The 19,555-nt window shown below is 41.7% G+C and overlaps 1 protein-coding gene across 2 annotated transcripts in view; it reads right to left on the bottom strand.

Annotated features, from left to right (window-relative positions):
* Nucleotides 1-19,555, bottom strand: part of LHFPL3 (LHFPL tetraspan subfamily member 3) — a 76,786-nt gene that overhangs the window by 37,033 nt on the left and 20,198 nt on the right. For both annotated transcript variants that reach the window (XM_077471979.1, XM_077471980.1), the window contains exon 2: nucleotides 7,022-7,258. In XM_077471979.1, the coding sequence (XP_077328105.1) occupies nucleotides 7,022-7,258 (237 nt within the window). The remainder of the gene's footprint in view (nucleotides 1-7,021; nucleotides 7,259-19,555) is intronic.

Below are 19,555 nucleotides of genomic sequence, written 5' to 3'. Positions count from 1 at the left end.
ATATTTTGTTCAATTTCCACTGATACCATTTTTTTACTGGCGACTCGAGTACAAGTATCAAAATCACTGCCACTTGCGGTGCTCACAGGGCTGAAGGAGATGTATAGACATGTATAGGCGGCCCATCCCCAAGCTGACATCACTTCCTCCCTATACCCACATGTGCTCTCCAAGCTGGTTTACAGAGCCCAGAACCTTGTAGATCTCACAGTGTAGGGAACCGCATGCAATTCGGACAGGAATGGCACCACATTCCTGTTTAACTTGCATGTGATTCTTTGCAGTGCGATTTGAGCCCATACATTTTATATGGGCTCAAATCGCACCAGGACTGGTATCGTTGCAATGCTAGTGTAGCACGGGTCTATATTCATAATTTATTTACAAAGAATTTGGTATTAGTTGTTATTACCTATGATAGAAGGTGATCACTTGGTTTTGTTGGACGGATTTAAGTGAATTATTTCTAAGAATTGCAGGCCTACAATGTAAAACGCCAAATTTCCATGCAAAATAATGGTATCGCTTTCAGCACCTAAAATCTGAAATAATCATACCACCAGGGAGATTAACAGAGGCTCGAAAAGTTGTTGGCAAACTTCATTCTATCTCTAATGATGGAATATTTGCTTGTCAATTGAGGCAACAAGTGGTTATGTATACTGCCTGGTTTATTTTATTAGCATTAGGAATTTTTATTATAGTTTATTTTCGTAGGATTGTTTTTGCCTATATTAGTAAACATATAACATCTACTATTGAGGCTTTACCTATACATAATTCTGTAGATTATGTATATGACCTAAGTTCCTTGTAAATCAAGGGCTGGAATGTAGTACGGGTCTATATTCATAATTGATTTACAAAGAATTTGGTATTAGTAGTTATTACCTATGATAGGTGATCACTTCTGTGTATATTTCTGTATACTGAATGGCTATGCCATTCATGTATACATTGATTTTTCTCTCACAGATGGTTAGATTGTCTCATGACCATTATAGCCATTCTTTTCTTAACACTGGATAAAACCAGCTTTTTCGTGCCTTCTTTCAAACATATAAAAGGTTAGACAATAGAGCAGTGATTCTCAACCAGGGTTCCTCCAGAGGTTGCTAGGGGTTCCTTCAGCATTGGGCAATTTCTGCCTTTCAGATAAGTTCCCACTCACACCATTGATATTTTTAGCTATCTGTAAGGCAGTAATTCTTCCCAATGACCACAAATGTAAGGACCATTCTTCCCACTGACCATCACATTAATGTACCATGAGTTGTAGATTTCTAATTTTTAGCAGGGGTTCCCCGAGACCAGGGAACAATTTCAAGGGTTCCTCTGTGTTGAAAAGGTTGAGAAAGGCTGCAATAGAGAAATAGCTCAGAACCTCATCCAGGACATGAAGTGAATGTGCCTGGAGATTGAAGAGACTGTCAACTTCCAGAACTTTCTGATGACTTCAGAAAGTAGAGGGGTTCCCTGGATTGAAACTGAACCTGAATTTATCCTGTATTGTATTATCTGTAATACATCTTTAATCAAAGCTAAGTAAATCTCTTTTATTACTACTACTTGTGTGTTGTTTTAATCATTGTCCTTCATACACAAATCTGAAGGGTAAATATATATGAACCTATCAATAAAGGAATAATTGTAACATGGAATTGAACCCATTGTTACAGCTAGTTCAATAATGTAGCTCTGAATGGTGTGTGACCTTCACTGGCAGTCTACTGATGTTTCCTAAGATACGTTGTACATTGTCTTTCAAATGCAGTTTGTACTGTTTCTCTATTAGACCTTATAATAGGTTATCTCTTAAAGGGGTTGTAAACCTTTGTGTTTTTTCACCTTAATGCATCCTATGCATTAAGGTGAAAAAACACCTGGCAGTGACTGGCCCCCCCAGCCCCCTCAGTGCAGCCATTGGCTCCTGCTTCTGTCAATCAAATACAATGATGCGGGCGCCGGGGGGATGGGGCCGAGTCATACATTTGGTGGCTATGGACGCGAATGCTGGACTCGAGAGAGTGCCTGCAAGGTAACCCCCTCGGGAGAGTGCTTTTCCTAGTGGTTTATCTGATGTGAGGAGGAGCCGCAAGAGCCGCCGGGGGACCCCAGAAGACGAGATTCGGGACCACTCTGTGCAAAACGAGCTGCACAGTGGAGGTAAGTATGATATGTTTGTTATTTTTAAAAAAACAACTAACCCTTACAATTCCTTTAACATGTAAGTTTGGATATGTAGATGTAAAATGTCTATGCACTTTGATATTGAAAATAGAGAATAAGGATTATTCAAAAAAGTCATACCTTGAATTTAGCTTTAAATGAAGGAATAAAATACAGCATGCATATAAACCTGGCACAGAGCACCCAAAAGGAGTCTAATTAATAATTTCATATTCATATTTCTTTTCAGGAATATAAATTGTAAATGAGTTGATGAATGTAAATTAATCATAAGTGATACTAAATCCAGTTTAAAAAAAATAGTTTATGTAAATACAGACCTAACATCCAAATCCAGGTACAGTATATGAAAAAAAAATCACCCTTACAAATGGGTACAGTGTAGACTATGTTACTTGAGTACAATATCTCTGCTAGATGACCTTACCCTTTAAGCACAGCACGCCTTGGGTGCTTATTTATACAGTACAGATAATCAAAGGTTTCATCAGTTGATTGTGACATGCTAATGAAATGGACGTATACATCTGGGGACTAATAAAGAAGTGTTAACAGAGCAAGAATAGAGCAATGGATTATTAATAAGGATCCAGCTGAGCAAGCTATGACTTAGTGATGGATTTAGAGATCAGAACTGGAAACAGACATTTGGGTGCAAGGCAGTTTGTGTGCAGCAGCGCATTTATTGGAAATAAGTTAGACCACACTGATAAGTTAAAAACCACACTGTTTTTCTTCTTTTCGCTAGGGACACCAGGACTAATAAGAGCGTCAGCGTGGTCAGTGGTGTGCCGACACTGACCAATCAGATCTGCTTTGATTTATCCTGGCATCTCTAGGAAAGAACCATGACTGTTGTACCAGGTGGCATACCCGGTTAAACTGTATCACCCATGGAGGTAAATGAAACAGGGACCAGGTGGGGAGAGTTTAGGGCAGTGATGGCGAACTTTGGCACCCCAGATGTTTTGGAGCTACATTTCCCATGATGCTCTGGCACTCTGCAGTGTAGTGGAACATTATGGGAAATGTAGTTCCAAAACATCTGGGGTGCCAAGGTTCGCCATCACTGGTTTAGGGTATTAGTTTACCCTTTTTTTTCCAAAATTGTGAACTATCCCTTTAATCACAGTATCAGAGTACGGTACATATCTATTTAAACAAGGGTTTGCCCAGCAAAACAGTAACATTTGCAGACTATCCCATGTAATTCTTTTTTTCAATTTCATTTATTTCAAAAAGTCAGCACATATGTCAGTTTAACATATGTAAGAAATCACAGGGCTAAGGCATGCAATAGATCCTGCTTTACACTACCATAATATCCAAAATATTATGGAGATAAATTCCCAGTGGTTACAATATCACCATTTTCTTTGCATATGAAGTCTGGATAGTGTGTGATTGCATGTGATTTGCACTGCAGTGCAGTGTGATTCACAGCCGATGTCGAACATTGCACCATTGGGAACCGGCCCTTACCCATCTATTTGTCTTGGTGAGGGGACATGCAAGGGGGCGAGGAAATCAGGTGACATCACCTGGGTGGTCCTACTCCTTACCTATTTAAGAACTGTCAGACGGAGGAGCGGGCAGTCAGCGGTTAGCCTTCGATGAGTGCGGAGCCCTCTTTTGTTTTTTTTTGCATGCTTGGCTAAGGGTCTGGTATGGATGGGGGGAGACCCCATGCCATTTTTTTTTTTTGGCGTGGGGTTCCCCTCCAAATACCAGACCCGAAGGGCCTTGTATGGATCTGGGGGGGGCCCACTTTGTTTTTTTCTTACATTTTTTAGCCGACTATTTTTAATTTTCTTACATTCAGCTGTCAACGAATCCCGCTATCAGCTGATGATTCATCAGTTGTTAAGGACGCGGCATCTGCCTTCCCAACCTGCTCCTTATCAATCAGCTATATACAGTGTTTTTAACCACTTGCCGACCAGCCACCCCCATTATACTGCGGCAGGTCAGCATGATCCTGCGAACCATCGTATCTGTACGTCAGCTCCTTTAAGCGAGATAGCAGGCATGCGCCCAATGCACTGCGGGGAGGGGGGGGGTTGGTTGATGCTCATGATCAGTGGTCACGATGACCGCCTGCTGTGTGCGATCACGGCCACGAGAGGCAGAACAGGGACGTGTGTGTGTAAACACACACATCCCTGTTCTGTGAGGAGAGGAGATGCAGATTGTGAGTTCCTAATAGCTAGGAACCACGACCTGTCATCTCCTATAGTCAGTCCCCTTCCCCCACAGTTAGAACACACACTAGGGAACACAGTTAACCCCCAAATCGCCCCTAGTGTTAACCCCTTCCCCTCCAGTGACATTTATACAGTAAGCAGTACATTTTTATAGCACTGATCGCTGTATAATTGTCAATCAACCCAAAAATGTGTCAAAAGCGTCCGTTGTGTCCGCCATAATTCCGCAGTCTCAATAAAAGTCGCAGATTGATGCCATTACTAGTAAAAAAATAAAAATAATAATAAAAATGGCATAAATGTATCCCCTATTTTGTAGACGCTATAGCTTTTGCGCAAACCAATCAATATACGCTTATTGTGATTTTTTTTGTTCCAAAAATATGTAGAACAATACATATCGGCCTAAACTGAGAAAAAAAATAGCTTTTAGCTTTTTTTAAAAAAAAATGGGGGTATTTATTATAGCAAAAAGTACAAAATATTGTGGTTTTCTCAAAATTGTCACTATTTTTTGGTTTATAGCGCAAAAAATAAAAATCAGAGCGGTGATGAAATACCACCAAAAGAGAGCTCTATTTCTGGGGGAAAAAGGGACATCAATTTTGTTTGGGTATAGTGGTGCATGACCGCGCAATTGTCAGTTAAAGAGACGCAGTGCCATATCGCAAAAAATGGCCTGGTCATTGAGCAGCCAAATCTTCCGGGGCTGAAGTGGTTAAAGGGAAAAAAACAAAACACAAAATGCATCAAAAATTGCAACAAAAATGCAACACGTGCATTTCTGGTGCAACTCCACTGAAGTCTATTACACGCAAAACAATCTGCTGCAAGAAAAAAAGTCCCTGACCCTTTCCAAAAACGCACCAGCTGAAAAACGCATAGATGTGAACGTATACCATAGGAAACCATGTTACATGGACTGTAGTGAGTTTCTGCAAAAATGCACAAAAAAAGCACATATGTGTGAACGTAGGGTTAGGCTCTACAGTATATGTAATCAGCTAATATGGCTGCCACAATGTAACATTTAAATAAAATCATTTTAAATTAACCTGATCACTTTCACATTTATATTAAAAATTCGGACAAAATCAAAGATTAAGCCCAGGTTCACACTAGTGCGGACACAGGCATCGCATGTGATTCGCACCCGCACTGTGGTGCCAATCTCATGCGATGTCTGTGCAATGCGAGTTCAGCCATACAGTTGTTGGCGATGTAATCATGCTGGTTCCCGCATTGCACAAGTATGAACCTAGGCTTAAAGTTGAACTCCAGACAAAGCAAATATCCGCTGAATACAAGAAAATTGTCTTGTCATGTTGAACTTTAAGCTGGCCATAGATGGTGCGATTTTCTTTCCTGTGACAAGAAAATCTCTCGATTCCTGACCGTGTTGATAGGGAATCCCTCCCACAGAGATATTATGTCCTCCCAGTGGGGGGAGCCATCCAGGTGTCCTATCATATTGTGTCCCCCATCAAATAATGTCCACTGTGTACTGCGCTGCGCAGTACACAGCACACACAGATTCCGAAAATAGCCGAAGATGAACGGCGCCTGCGCCATGAGTTCAGGTTCTAGCCCCACCATCCAAGTGGACATAGAGCTAGAATAAAAAGAACCAAGCACAGCGAGGCCGTGCCCGAAGCGCGGTGAGCGAAGCGAGCCCGCGAGGGGCCCTTTAATATCGGCAGCCCTATGTCCACTTGGATGGTGGGGCTACCACCTTGACTTACGGCGCAGGCGCCGTTCATCTTCAGAGATTTTCCGAAGCTCCTTCTGCTCCGTACTGCACAAGCGCTGTGCCTGTGCAGTACGGGGCGGACAGTATCCGATGGCTGGACGCTATATGCCAGCTTTAGCCGCTGGCAACAATCACATTTAAAATCCAACAGGCTGGTTGTAGCCAAGTTGATTGATCAATCAGCCTGCCCATACAACCATCTATGGCTGGCTTTAGTGTCTTTTCTGTGCTTCCTACAGATCTGTGCAATAGACCAGCATGAAACAATGCCTGGACTTTTCTACCGGCCAGGAGTTTTTTTTGTACCAAAGCCCAGTCGCTGCTGCTCTCTCAACTTGTGCAGGGTGATTGGTCTTGTATCCGACCCCCTGTCATTTTTCCTGAAATGGGTAGACCTGGTGGGCTCTGTACAGCACTATGATGGTGCCAACACTATTTGTTAAAGGTAATATCTGGGTGCAAATGTATTCACCTTTAAACTAAGTTTAACCAAACCATAAAGTTTACTATACTATTGGTAGTCATTAAAGATTATGGGGGTTATTTACGAAAGGCAAATTCACTTTGCACTGAAAGTGAACTTGGAAGTGCAGTCGCTCCAAATCGAAGGGGTAGATCTGAAATGAGGGGAAGCTCTGCTGATTTTATCATCCAATCATGTGCAAGCTAAAATGCTGTCTTTTTATTTTCCTTGCATGTCCCCCTCGGATCTACAGCGACTTTACTTCCAACTGCATTTGCAGTGCAAAGTGGATTTTCCTTTAGTAAATAATCCCCTGTATGTACTTTTTTTTTTTATCATGGTAGTTAAATAATAGTAACATTTGAAGTGTTGAATACATTTAATGCAAAGAAGAAAAGAAAAAAAAAAACTTACCTTTACTTTCCAGTTTTAGTTGTTCAGCCATCAATGTGTCTAATCTGTTACCAAGTACAAACGCCAGGAAAGATAGGATGAGAGCGTCCAAAATTCCAATGATTGCCAAAATATATGCCCAGCGCACTGAACACGCACCAAGTGAGTATTTGTCTGTCTTTTCTCCACACATTCTCCTGACCTCGTCTGCGTCCCAGCCATCTGGAAAAATCATACAACCCAGTACAAGACAGGCAGCTGGGAAGGGAAAAAAATAATACTATATTAACATACTATATCCAAAAAACATGTAAAACAAGACTGAATATGTTATTCTTTCCCAGAATTAGTACCTTTGTAAACGCATTGTTTGTTGTTTTCTTTTAATCCTAAAATGACACAATGGGTGATTGATGGATGTTAAAGCTGACAACTTTTTAAGATAAATGCAGCTTGTCTTAACTTAATTATCATGTTATCCCCAAAAAAAGTGTTATTACTAAGAAGCTGATGGCTTGTAATTCTGCAGGCTTTTTTTATTTTAACTGTACTGCTCAGTTAATGTTTGTAACTATAATTTATTGGTGGTTAACTTGAAAATTATAGAGGGCCTCAAGTGCGGCTCCTGACACTTCCAGAGGGCCGCACAATGGCCACTCCTCATGCGTTTAGGTGCATCGCAGCCTATTTAAATTTAATTGACTGTAATGCCTGAAAAGTTTAGTCATGCTGAGATTTTTGCAGCATACCGCAACACACATGGAATTGAAAGTGGGAGTAAAATAAGCCCCATCATTAGTGTAAATGGCCACCAAAAGTAACTCCCAGTATTGTTGTCAGTTATAGTAAGTTAGGCCCCTTTGACACATGCGGATGGTTCGGTTTTTTTCAGGCGGATCTGAACGGTCGCTCCATACAGCTCTATGGAGCGTCGGATGTCAGCGGTGACATGTCCGCTGACATCCGATCCGCCCCGATCCGCAAAATCCAGATAGATGGATGTCCTTTTTTTCCATCCGTCTGGCTGATCGGATGAAAATGGAATGGCGGTCCGTAATCATCCAATCCCCCCATAGGGGAGGGCGGACTCTCTGCCAGGTCCATCCCTGCACAGAGTGCAGAGATGGACTTGTCATAAGCCAGCTCATCAATGGAGCGATCCCTGCTGAGCAAGCGGAGTAGTGAAAACAGACAGCACTGTGTGAAAGGTGCCTAAAGCCCCATACACACTATCAGATATTCTGCTGATTTTTTCCTTCAGATTTACCAAAACCATATATTATGAGGTCAAACCTTAGGAGTTTCAATTTGTGTGCAATCAGGCAGGCCCTTGCACTACATGGATTTGGTAAATCTGAAGACTAAAATCATCATAAAATCTAATAGTGTGTATTAGAGCTGCACACTTAAAGTGGTTGTAAACCCTTACAAATCACTTTGACCCACAGGCAAGCCTATATTAAGGCTTACCTGTAGGTCCAAGAAATATCTCCTAAACCTACACGGTTTAGGAGATATTTGCCAAAAGACAGGCACCGCTGTCTACGGCGCATGCGCCGTAGACAGCGGTGCGCAGGCACACCGCTGTTAATGGCGATGTGCCGCGAGTGGCGGATCCAGTGCATCGCATAGTAGTCCATTATGCTTTACCTTTGCAGGGAATCAAAGAGGAAGTAAACCCATCAGGGTTTACTTCCTCTTTAATCATCAAGAATCGTTATCGCAATCTTGACTAAAGTGTTTCACAATTCTTTCTATGCAAAGAATTCTCTCTGCTCTTCTGAAGCCACAACCATCAAAAGAAAGGAAGAGAAAAACTGGACAGTCTGCCAAGAATCAAAACATTCTTTATCAGTTGAATTATAAACATTGTAACAATTTGTCAATGGAATAGACTTGTGTGTAAGTGAAAAAAAGTTTAACCACTTAAACACTAAACCTTTTTCTGACATTTGTTGGTTTCAAGTTAAAATATATATATTTTTTTTGCTAGAAAATGACTTAAAAATTATATATATTTTTTAGTAGACACCCTAGAGAATAAAATGGTGGTTGTTGCAATATTTTATGTCACGTTGTATTTGCGCAGCAATCTTTCAAATGCAATATTTTTTTGAAAAAATTACTTTAATGAATTAAAAAAAAAAAAAAGTTAGCCCATTTTTTTGTATAAAATGAAAGATTTTATGTTGTGAGAATTGTGATCTTTTTATTCTAAGCAAAAAAATTGTGATTCTCATTTTGGCCAGAATCGTGCAGCTCTAGTGTGTATGGGGCTTTACTCTTTACTTCTTTATTGGAAACTCTCCTTGGTCTCAAAAACGATGTCATAAACTATGCAATTATTTTGTGAGCTGCACCCGAAGGTCTCATATGAATCCTTTAGGCCTCATGCACATTGGATGTTTTTCCAGCTGCTGTTTTTGACTTCAGACGTTTTTTTCTGCAGTCAATAAACTCCCCAGCATGTTATCCTATGTGTCCATGCACACATAGACTGTTATCAGCAGTTTTTGTCAGTGGCATTTTCTAGCTGGAAAAAACCCCCCAAAACTAGTGGGTTTTCAGAGGAGTTTTTCAGCTTTAAACAGGTCTAACTCTGAAAAAATCTTTAAAACGCCAAAAAACGCTGAAAAAGATTGGCTATTCAGCATTTATCAGGGTTTTGTAGCCATAAGCTTGGGAGCATAGTTTTGCTAAAAAAAGCTAAAAAACGCTGAAGAAAATGCTACTACAAAAATGCTGAAAAACCCACTCCACATCTACAGCTTTCAACAGCTAACTGGCTTTTTTATAACATCCAGTGCGCATGAGGCCTTATACTTTCTTATCATGGCTAGCTCCCTGTACTACGACAAACCTTTGTTATATTGTTACATGTGGTCATCAACCTTGTAAGAATTTTCCTACTCTTGAAAACAAATAAAAACATTAAAACTATGTTGCTTTCTGTAATTAAAATGTGTGCATTTCCAGTCTTGATCATATGTCTTGTCTCAGCTACAGAGGAAGGCTGACAGAAGTTTGCAGTGCTCACTCTCATAGAGCTGCCACTGCTGAGGGAGAAGAGAATAGAATATAAGGGAAAGATAAGACACTATCCTTGTAAGTTTAAGGTCCCTTTCACACATGTGGAACCTTCATTTCATTAGTTCAGTCATGTTGTTTTCAAAGAAAAAAAGGATGTAGTTTACATCAGTTTTTCACAAGTATCTCATCATTCTCTCATCAGTTTTCTTTACAAGCAATACTAATGCAAAAACGGATAAAGAAATGGACTGTTTTTCAGTTTTTCAACTTTAATTTTCTTTAACGGAACATGATCGTTCCAAAAATAACGATGTTGACGAATGCAGATGTAAATGGGTGATCATCGGTTTATATCAGTTTTTCCATAGAGATGAATTGATGTCAGGTGTGACATGTGTGACAGGGGCCTTAAGCCCCTTTCATGCAGGCTGCCTGATCAGGCCGGCCTGTCAGTGTTTCAGGCGGACCTGATCGGACCTTGCATTGTCTTCTATGGAGCGGCAGATGTCAGCAGACACATATCCACTGACACCTGCCGCCACCCAATCTGATCCTGTCCGCCAAACACAGACAGACGGTGGTACTATTTTCCATCCATCCGGTTCCACTTTAAATACTGTGCCCCCCCCCCCAAATCACCTCACTAGGGGTCCTTTGGACCCCTTTACAAACTCACTACAACATCGTGTGCCGTGACTGACAGCTCCCCCGCGCATGCGCGGAAGTGACGTCACGCGACTCTGGCAAGTCACAGAGCCGGAGTCTGTGGCCCTGGAAGGAAGAGAGGCGAAGATGGACGCAGCCTACTCAGGGGACAGCATGGGCTTTGTTTTCAGGTAAGTGTTGTATAATGGGCTAGTAGTAGTACTGGCCCATTATGCTTTTCATTTGCAGGCCTTGTGGCGAGCAAAAGAGGAAGTAAAACCCATTGGGTTTACTTACTCTTTAAGTTAAAGAAAATTTCTACAGCTTTAGTCGCATCACTTACCTGTAATGAAGGATGTCCCATGTTGTAAAAGGCTGCTGGATCCTGGAGAAATCTTCACTGCATAGCTGCCTGTCCTCTTCCTGTCTTTGAATTTCAAGTACTGCAATAGTTAACAGCTTAGGATCTTCAGGAAGAACAGCAATACAGATGATCTAAGGGGGACATGCCCCCCCCCCCCCCCCCACTTTCCTCCTTCTCCTCCATTGAGAAAAGTTCTGTCATTGATTACACTGCTTGTAACACAATTTTTGAATGGAAGAGAAAAACAATGTGAATGATCAGACTCTCTCCCAATCATGTATTGTATTGCAAGCAGTATAATCATTGAAATAACATTTCTAAATTGAGGGGGAAGAGGTGGGGCCATGTCATACCTTTTGTATTGTATTTTGTATTGTACTGTAATTGTGTTGTCACCCCTTATACATTGTAAAGCGCTGTGTAAACTGTTGGCGCTATATAAATCATGTATAATAATAATAATAATAATAATGTGGCTCTTCTGCCTGAAGACCTAAAACTGTTAAGCACTGCAGAGCTAGAAGTTCAGAGACAGGAAGGCTTAATGTACACGGGACGTTTTGAAACCTCTCCTGAACTATTTTAACTTAACAGATAGTTACCAACGTTTAAAAACTGCCATTTTGCCGCATTTACATGTCGCGTTTAGATGCGTTTGCATTTAAAACGTTTTTTTTTTTCAAATAGTCCAAAAATGTATGTACATTAAAAATGCCGGTAACCGAAATGCGGTTGAATGCCAATTTTCGCATTTACACACGTTTACAGGCTGTTACAAGCATTTGGCGTTTCAAATGCCTCTGAACATCCGTCCTAAGTGCATAAAAATGTTTCTAAACCCAACTGCCTGGAAAACTACTATAAACGACCCTGTGTACATGTAATGATAAGATAACATAGAGAGTTCAGGGGCAGCTGAAACAAATGCCCAATTGCTCCTAAACGTTAGTTTCCCAGCAAAAGTGTACATGAGGCCAAAGAGAACAGGCATTTCTACAGCAAAGATTTCTCCAGGATCCAGCTGCTTCCACAATGTGGGACATACTTCATTACAGGTTAAGCTAAAAGGATATATATATATATTTTTGCTCAGTCCAGGTTCACACTGATGCGATGTGAATCTGATGCGATTTCACAGTGCACCCTCTGTTGTGACAGGTACGAATTGAATGTAATTTTTGAGGGGAGTGGGCACAGCTGGAGAATAAATTTGCATGGCACTGCACCCGCACTAAACTTGCACCGGACCCTTTTTTTTAACTGAATCCATATCGTACTGCATCAATGTGAATGGCCTTCATAAAAAACAATGTATTTTCAGATGACATGTGAATCTATGAATTTTGGATCACATCAGATTCGCATCAGTGTGAACCAGGCTAAAAGCTGCCATCAAATGTTGTCCTCCTTGCAGACTAAATCCAGGTATTTGCTCCCACTTCCAGGCATAGATATCCGCAGTATCCGTGGATAACTATGCCATATCCGGCACCTCCTCCACCCCCGCCCCCACCTGACTTCTGGGAGACGCACAGGTCCCAGAAGACAGTAGGGACCAGTGGGATTCCGCAGCGAGATTCATGCAAGGTCAGTAGGGAACCAGGCCGCAAGGCTTCACTTCCTGATTCCCTAACCAAAGATGGTGGTGCCTCCACCAGAGAGCCGAGGGACAGATCGGCTTCGGATGCCAACATCACGGGCACCCTGGACAGGTAAGTGTCCATATTTTAAAAGTCAGCAGCTGCAGTAATTGTAGCTGCTGACTTTAAAAAAATAAATAAATTGGCGTAACTCCGCTTTAAAATATCTCTAGTTTCAGGTTGTTTTAAAAAGGTTACAATTAAAGATATTGAAGAGAGCAGGAAAATTCAATGTTGGGGCATGGTTACAGATCAGTGAATGTGCCTTCACCAAACTTTCACTGGTGGTAAATCAATAACTAAAGGCAAAACTTTCGTTTTCATAGTTTTGGATAGAGTGCAGAGGAGGTTTTAGAATACTTGTCAGTTTTTAATGCAATCTGTGCACTAATTAACCACTTTCAGACCGGACCATTTTGCTGGCTTAAGACCAGGCCACTTTTTGCGATTCGTCACTGCGTCGCATTAATTGACAATTGCGCGGTCGTACAACGTGGCTCCCAAACAAAATTGACGTCCTTTTTTTCCCACAAATAGAGCTTTCTTTTGGTGGTATTTGATCACCCCTGCGGTTTTTAATTTTTTGCGCTATAAACAAAAAAAAGCGACAATTTTGAAAAAAAACGCATATTTTTTACTTTTTGCTATAATAAATATCCCCAAAAATATATAAAAAAAACATTTTTTTCCCTCAGTTTAGGCCGATATGTATTCTTCTACATATTTTTGGTAAAAAAAATGAGCGATTATTGATTGGTTTGCGCAAAATTGATAGCGTTTACAAAATAGGGGATAGTTTTATGGCATTTTTATTAATCATTTTTTTTGCTAGTAATGGTGGCGATCAGCGATTTTTATTGTGACTGCAACATTATGGTGGACACATCAAATTCACTGATTCCTGTGTAAATGACACTGGCAGTGAAGGAGTTAACCAGGAGGTGGCAGTGTAGGGGTTAAGTGTGTCCTAGGGGCGTGTTACTAATTGTGGGGGGCTGGGCTGTGTGTTAGTGAACACTGATCTCTGCTCCAATCACAGGGAGCAGAGATCAGTGTCACTTGTTGCTAGGCAGAATGGGGAGATACTGTTTAAATCACCATCTCCCCATTCAGCCTCCCCGTGAGACGATCGTGGGTATCCCCGCGGCGATCGAGTCCGCTGGACCCGCGACCGGACTGCACGCGATGGCAGAGCGGCAATTTCAAATGGACGTACCTGTACGCCAGTTTGCCTGCCCGTTCCATTATGCCGATGTACATCGTCGTGCACCGGTCGGGAAGTGGTTAAAGCGGGAGTAAACCCAGTTTCAAAAAACACTTACATTCCCGGCATGCCGGAAATGCTAACTTTCACATTGGTTGTGCTCTCAACCAAACTTTCAAACCATCCAATGGCTGGTTTCATAACTGATCACATGTGCAGCATTATGGCAATTGAATAATCACTAGAGGCCAAGATGGCAGCTTCCTTGACTGAAAATTACAGAAGGGTTTACTTCCACTTTAAGGAGATTTGCATTCTCTATTTGTCTTGTTTATCATTTTCATTGAAAGTGAAAGTAAAAAAAAATCCCAAATTTAAAATTGGCCCCTGAAGTGTAATAGAGGACAAATCTTCAGGAATTTCCTTAATTTCCTCTCACTTACTGCTATGCCCCGTACACACGAGCGGATTTTCCGTCAGAAAAAACCTGGATGGTTTTTCCGATGAAATTCTGATCAAGCTTGGCTTGCATACGCAGGGTCACACAAAAGTTCTCTGCACTTTCGACCGTCAAAAATGCGGTGACGTACAAGACTACGACAAGCCGAGAAAATAAAGTTCAATGCTTCCGAGCATGCTTCGAATTGTTTCCTAGAATACGTAGGAATTTTTGCGCGTCGGAATTTGTACAGACGATCTGAATTTTTTCCGACCGAAAAATAGAGAACCTGCTCTCAATCTTTTGCTAGCTGGAATTCTGCAGCGAAAGCCCGAAGGAGTATACACACAGTCGGAATTTCTGACCAAAAGTTCACATCCGACTTTTGCTGGCAGAATTTCTGATCGTGTGTATGGGGCTTTTAGCTATAGGACAGGAAGTGAAAGAAAGGAAAATCTCTGCAATGGGACATAGATGGTTAAAAAAAAAACAACAACAGGGGTCCTTTCTCTATCCAAAATGAAATAGAAAGTAAATAGAAAATACCCCCCCCCCCCCCAAAAAAAATAACAGAAAATTGTCATATACCTTTCCAATGTTTGGGGAAATCTCAGAGAGCTGTCACCAGAAAAGATGTCTCCTTGGGTACCTCACTTTACAAGGACAGGAAGTGAGGGAAAATACAAAATATTATGGTTGTTTCTGAAACAGGAGGTGAGGAGAAATCTTCCAAAGGAGACACCGCAATAATAGTTAAAGTGGTTGTAAACCCTTACAAACCACTTTGACCTACATGTAAGCCTAGATTAAGGCTTACCTGTAGGTCCAAGAAATATCTCCTAAACCTACACATTTTAGGAGATATTTGCCAAAAGACAGGCACCGCTGTCTATGGCACATGCGCCGTAGACAGCGGCGCGCAGGCGCAGTGAGCGCACTGCTGTTAACGGCGATATGCCGCGAGTGGCGGCTCCCGTGCGCATATCAGCGCACGGGAGCCGAATGACAGCGCCGGAGCAGCGAGACCCACCAAGAAGATGGAGGCTCCGTACACAAGGGGACATCGGTGACTTCGCTGGCTCCTGTGTCAGGTAAGTGACACATAATGGACTACTATGCAATGCATAGTAGTCCATTATGCTTTACCTTTGCAGGGAATCAAAGAGGAATTAAACCCATTAGGGTTTACTTCATCTTTAAAAGTTACCAGTCACTTCCTGTTGTGTCTCTGATGCTGGAAGCAGGGGAAAATCTCAATGGGACACAGAGCATATAGAAAATGAGAAGTAATTCTAACCTAATCTAAAACAAATGAAAAGTTTAGGCTAGAAAACACTTTAATTGAATCTGTATCTTTATCTTGTTTTACATATATTTTTTTATATTTTTGGATAATACTAATATGTGTATGTCTGCTAAATAAGGTATGTAGTTAAAAAAAATCTTTTGAACTGCCTAGCCTAACCTAATATGGTCCTTGCTCTCAAATTGTCATTCAAGGCTTGCATTTGATTGCATCCTTTACCAACAGCTTAACGTTAAATAGGTAATTGGATTCATTCTGCAAGCCACTGAAAGATTGAGATTTACCGCCTCATGGAATATGTGTATTATCAGCGTTTTACAGCAAACTTGATTGGAATGATGATCAGAGGAAATGAAGAGCAAGCAAAAAATACAAGCATGAAAATACATGAAAGCCTAAATATTAATATTTTTCCTTTATATATGCATATCTGAACATCTGTAGCTCATAGGACTTCATCCTCACAGTCTAAATAGATACTTTAATATATGATGGAGTATGCAGTTTTCCAGGAATACCATTTTTTTTTTTTGCAACTTGTGAATAAATACTAATTTTTAATCTGTCTGGTAAAATGCACAGTACATAAAAAAAAACTATATTGTAGTGATGGAACAACAGACATTGTGGGTTATTTACTAAAGACAGCTCTACTTTTCACTGCAAGTGTACTTGGAAGCAAAGTCGATGTAGATCCGAGGGGGACATGCAAGGAAAATAAAAAACAGCATTTTAGCTTGCACATGATTGGATGATAAAATCAGAAGAGCTTCCCCTAATTTCAGATCGTCACCTCAGATCTACAGCGACTGCACTCCCAAGTGCAGTTGTAGTGCGAAGTGGATTTGCCTTTAGTAAATCAACCCCCATTGTCCGACTTGCAACAGTGAGATTAATGCAACTTGCAATGTATTGCACCTCAATCACCAAAAGAAAAACATTATTTTGTCTGGTAGGTAGAATACAGACTCTCATTGTAGAACTCTTGTTTTGAAAATTACAATTGTCAGGCTTCTGATTCAAAAGCTTCAATGTTTTCTGACTCGCTAACCTAAATCAAGTATTTGGATCAGGTGGTATGACCTAACCCGCTGCATTCTTGTTCTGGGTTAGCAATTTACAAGTACTGAAGCCAGAGACAGAAATCGCATTTTTAAAAAGGGAAAAGGGTCAGCAACAGCAGCATTCCTTTTTCTCTCAGTACATTTTTTATTTTAAAGTGATCGTAAGCCATTTTTAAATAATAACAATACGTTATACATGCCCGCTCTGTGCAATGGTTTTGCACAGAGCAGTCCCAATCCTCCTCCTCTTGGGTCCCCTGCTGGTGCTCCTGGCTCCTTCCCTCCCCCCGGCAAATGCCCACAGGGGCACTTATGCGGGCTCATTCAGGAGCCACGCTCTATGTCTTAATTGACACACAGAGCATGGCTTGGCCTCATCCCCGCTTCCGCCTCACTGGCTGTGATTGACAGCAGCGGGAGCACTGTGATTGATTGACATCAGCAGGAGCGCTGTGATTGATTGACAGCAGCGGAAGTCCTGTGATTGATTGACAGCAGCGGGAGCGCTGTGATTGATTGACAGCAGCGGGAGCGCTGTGATTGATTGACAGCAGCGGGAGTCCTGTGATTGATTGACAGCAGCGGGAGCCCTGTGACTGATTGACAGCAGTGGGAGCCCTGTGATTGACTGACAGCAGCAGGAGCGCTGTCTCTGAACCTATGAGGAGGGACAGAGGGGGGAGAGCTGCTGCTCTCGTACACAGAGCTGAATTGAGATCGGTCTCAGGTAAGTATATGGGGGGCTGGGAAAGCTGCAGAGAATGCATTAGGCTTCATGTACACAGGATGTTTTTACAACCTCTCCTAAATGATTTAACTTGACAGATAGGTACCCACATTTAAAACATCTGTTTTGCCGCGTTTACATGCCACGTTTAGCCACATTTTCGTTTAGAAGCATTTAAAATAAAAAAAAACATTTTTCTTCAAAATAGCCAAAAATGAAAAACGCCCATAAACGAAAGGAGGCTAAACGCGGTAACTCGCGTTTAGCCACCTTTCGTTTACAGGCGTTTTTCATTTTTTGCTATTTAAAAACTTTTATATATATTTAGAAGCGTTTGGTGCTTGAAATGCCTCTAAACACAGCTTCTGAATGCATTTTTTTTGTGTTCCAAAAAATGCATCTAAACTCAACTGCCTAGAAACGACTATAAACAACCCTGTGTACATGTAATGATAAGATAACATAGAGGAGAGTTCAGGAGCAGTTGAAAAAAAAATGCCCAACTGCTTCTAAATGTCCGTTTAGCGACAGCAGTGTACATGAGGCCACAAGGTAAAAAACCTTCAGCCTTTAGAACCATTTTAAGCTAATGAAAGGGTGAGAACACACAGCACAATCTGAGCATTGCCTGGAAGGATTGGTTAACAATCCTGCAGAGGGGGCCATAATGAGTGTCTAACTAGAACTGCTTATTACTACAAGCCAAAGCACACACAGTTTTTTTTTGTTCAACCAACGGATTGAACAAAAAAAAAAAAAATATCAAGATCCCTGCATCCAAACAAACATTATGGATGCGGGACTCTCCTCTGCTGCTCTATTGTATTCTGACAGTGCAGGCTTCCCCCTTCCAGCATACACAGATCAGCACTGCAGCCACTGCCTGCAATCGCTGATCTAATGCTGGTTTTCCAGCATGTCTGCTTAACAGAAGTTGGTCGTTAGACTGGCTACTGGTGAAATGAGTGGAGTACACACATATCGAAAGTCAGCCAGTTCCTGCTTTCGGGACATGTGTAACCCAGCTTATTACTAAGACCTAATTCATACCTGTGCATTTTTAGTGCAGTTTTTGCAGATTTGCACAACAGTCCATTTAACATGGTTTCCTATGGAACACGTTCTGTAGTGCAAATCTGCAAAATGCAAAAAGCACTAAAAATACATAGATGTGAATCAGGCCTTAGAAAAGCCTTTCAGGTTTTGGTTCCAATTAACCACTTGCTTACTGGCCACTTAAACCCCCCTCCTGTCCAGACCAATTTTGAGCTTTCAGCGCTGTCGCATTTTGAATGGCAACCGCACGGTCATACAACACTGTACGCAAATTAAATTTTTATCATTTTTTTCCCCACAAATAGAGCTTTCTTTCAGTGTTTTTTGATCACCTCTGCGGTTTCTATTTTTTATGATTTTTTTTTAAAAAGACCGAAGTAAAAAGAAATAAAAAATTAAATTTTTTTGATAAAATTTTGCAAACAGGTAATTTTTCTCCTTCATTGATGTATGCTGATGAAGCTGCACTGATGGGCACCAATAGGCTGCACTGATGGGCACTGATGGGCTGCACTGATGGGCATCGGTGGGCACCGATGGGCTGCACTGTTGGACACCGATGGGCTGCACTGATGGGCATCGATGGGCTGTACTGTTGAACACCCATGGGCTGCACTGTTGGGCTGCAATAATGGGCACCGATAGGGTGGCACTGGTGGGCACTGATAGGTGGCAAGTGGTGTGCACTGAGAGGTGACACTGAGAGGTGGCACTGAAGGCCATTGGTGGGCACTGAGAAGTGGCACTAATAAGTGGCACTGATAGGTGGCACTGATAGCTGGCAGTGATGGGCACTGATGGGTGGCAGTGATGGGCACTGATCGGCACTGGTAGATTACACTGAAAGGCAGCACTGCTAGGTGGCACTGATGAGGCACTGATTGGCAGCACTGGTGGGCATTGATAGGTGGCACTTGTGGGCATTGATAGGTGGCACTGGTGGGCACTAGCATGAGGCAATGGCAGGCACAGAGGAGGAGGCAGATGTGCCTCCTTCCTCTTCGAGACCAATGTCCCTTGAGCATAAGCTGGCTTTTTTTTCTCCTCACGCTGTCAGCCGGTTACCAAGCTTTTGTTTAC

Source organism: Lithobates pipiens, unplaced genomic scaffold (assembly GCF_037356315.1).
Source record: "Lithobates pipiens isolate NorthernLeopardFrog02 unplaced genomic scaffold, aLitPip1_a1.2 Scaffold_8, whole genome shotgun sequence".
NCBI lineage: Eukaryota > Metazoa > Chordata > Amphibia > Anura > Ranidae > Lithobates > Lithobates pipiens.
The sequence above is the reverse complement of the archived record's forward strand: the minus strand, read 5'-3'. Positions and strand labels throughout refer to the sequence as shown.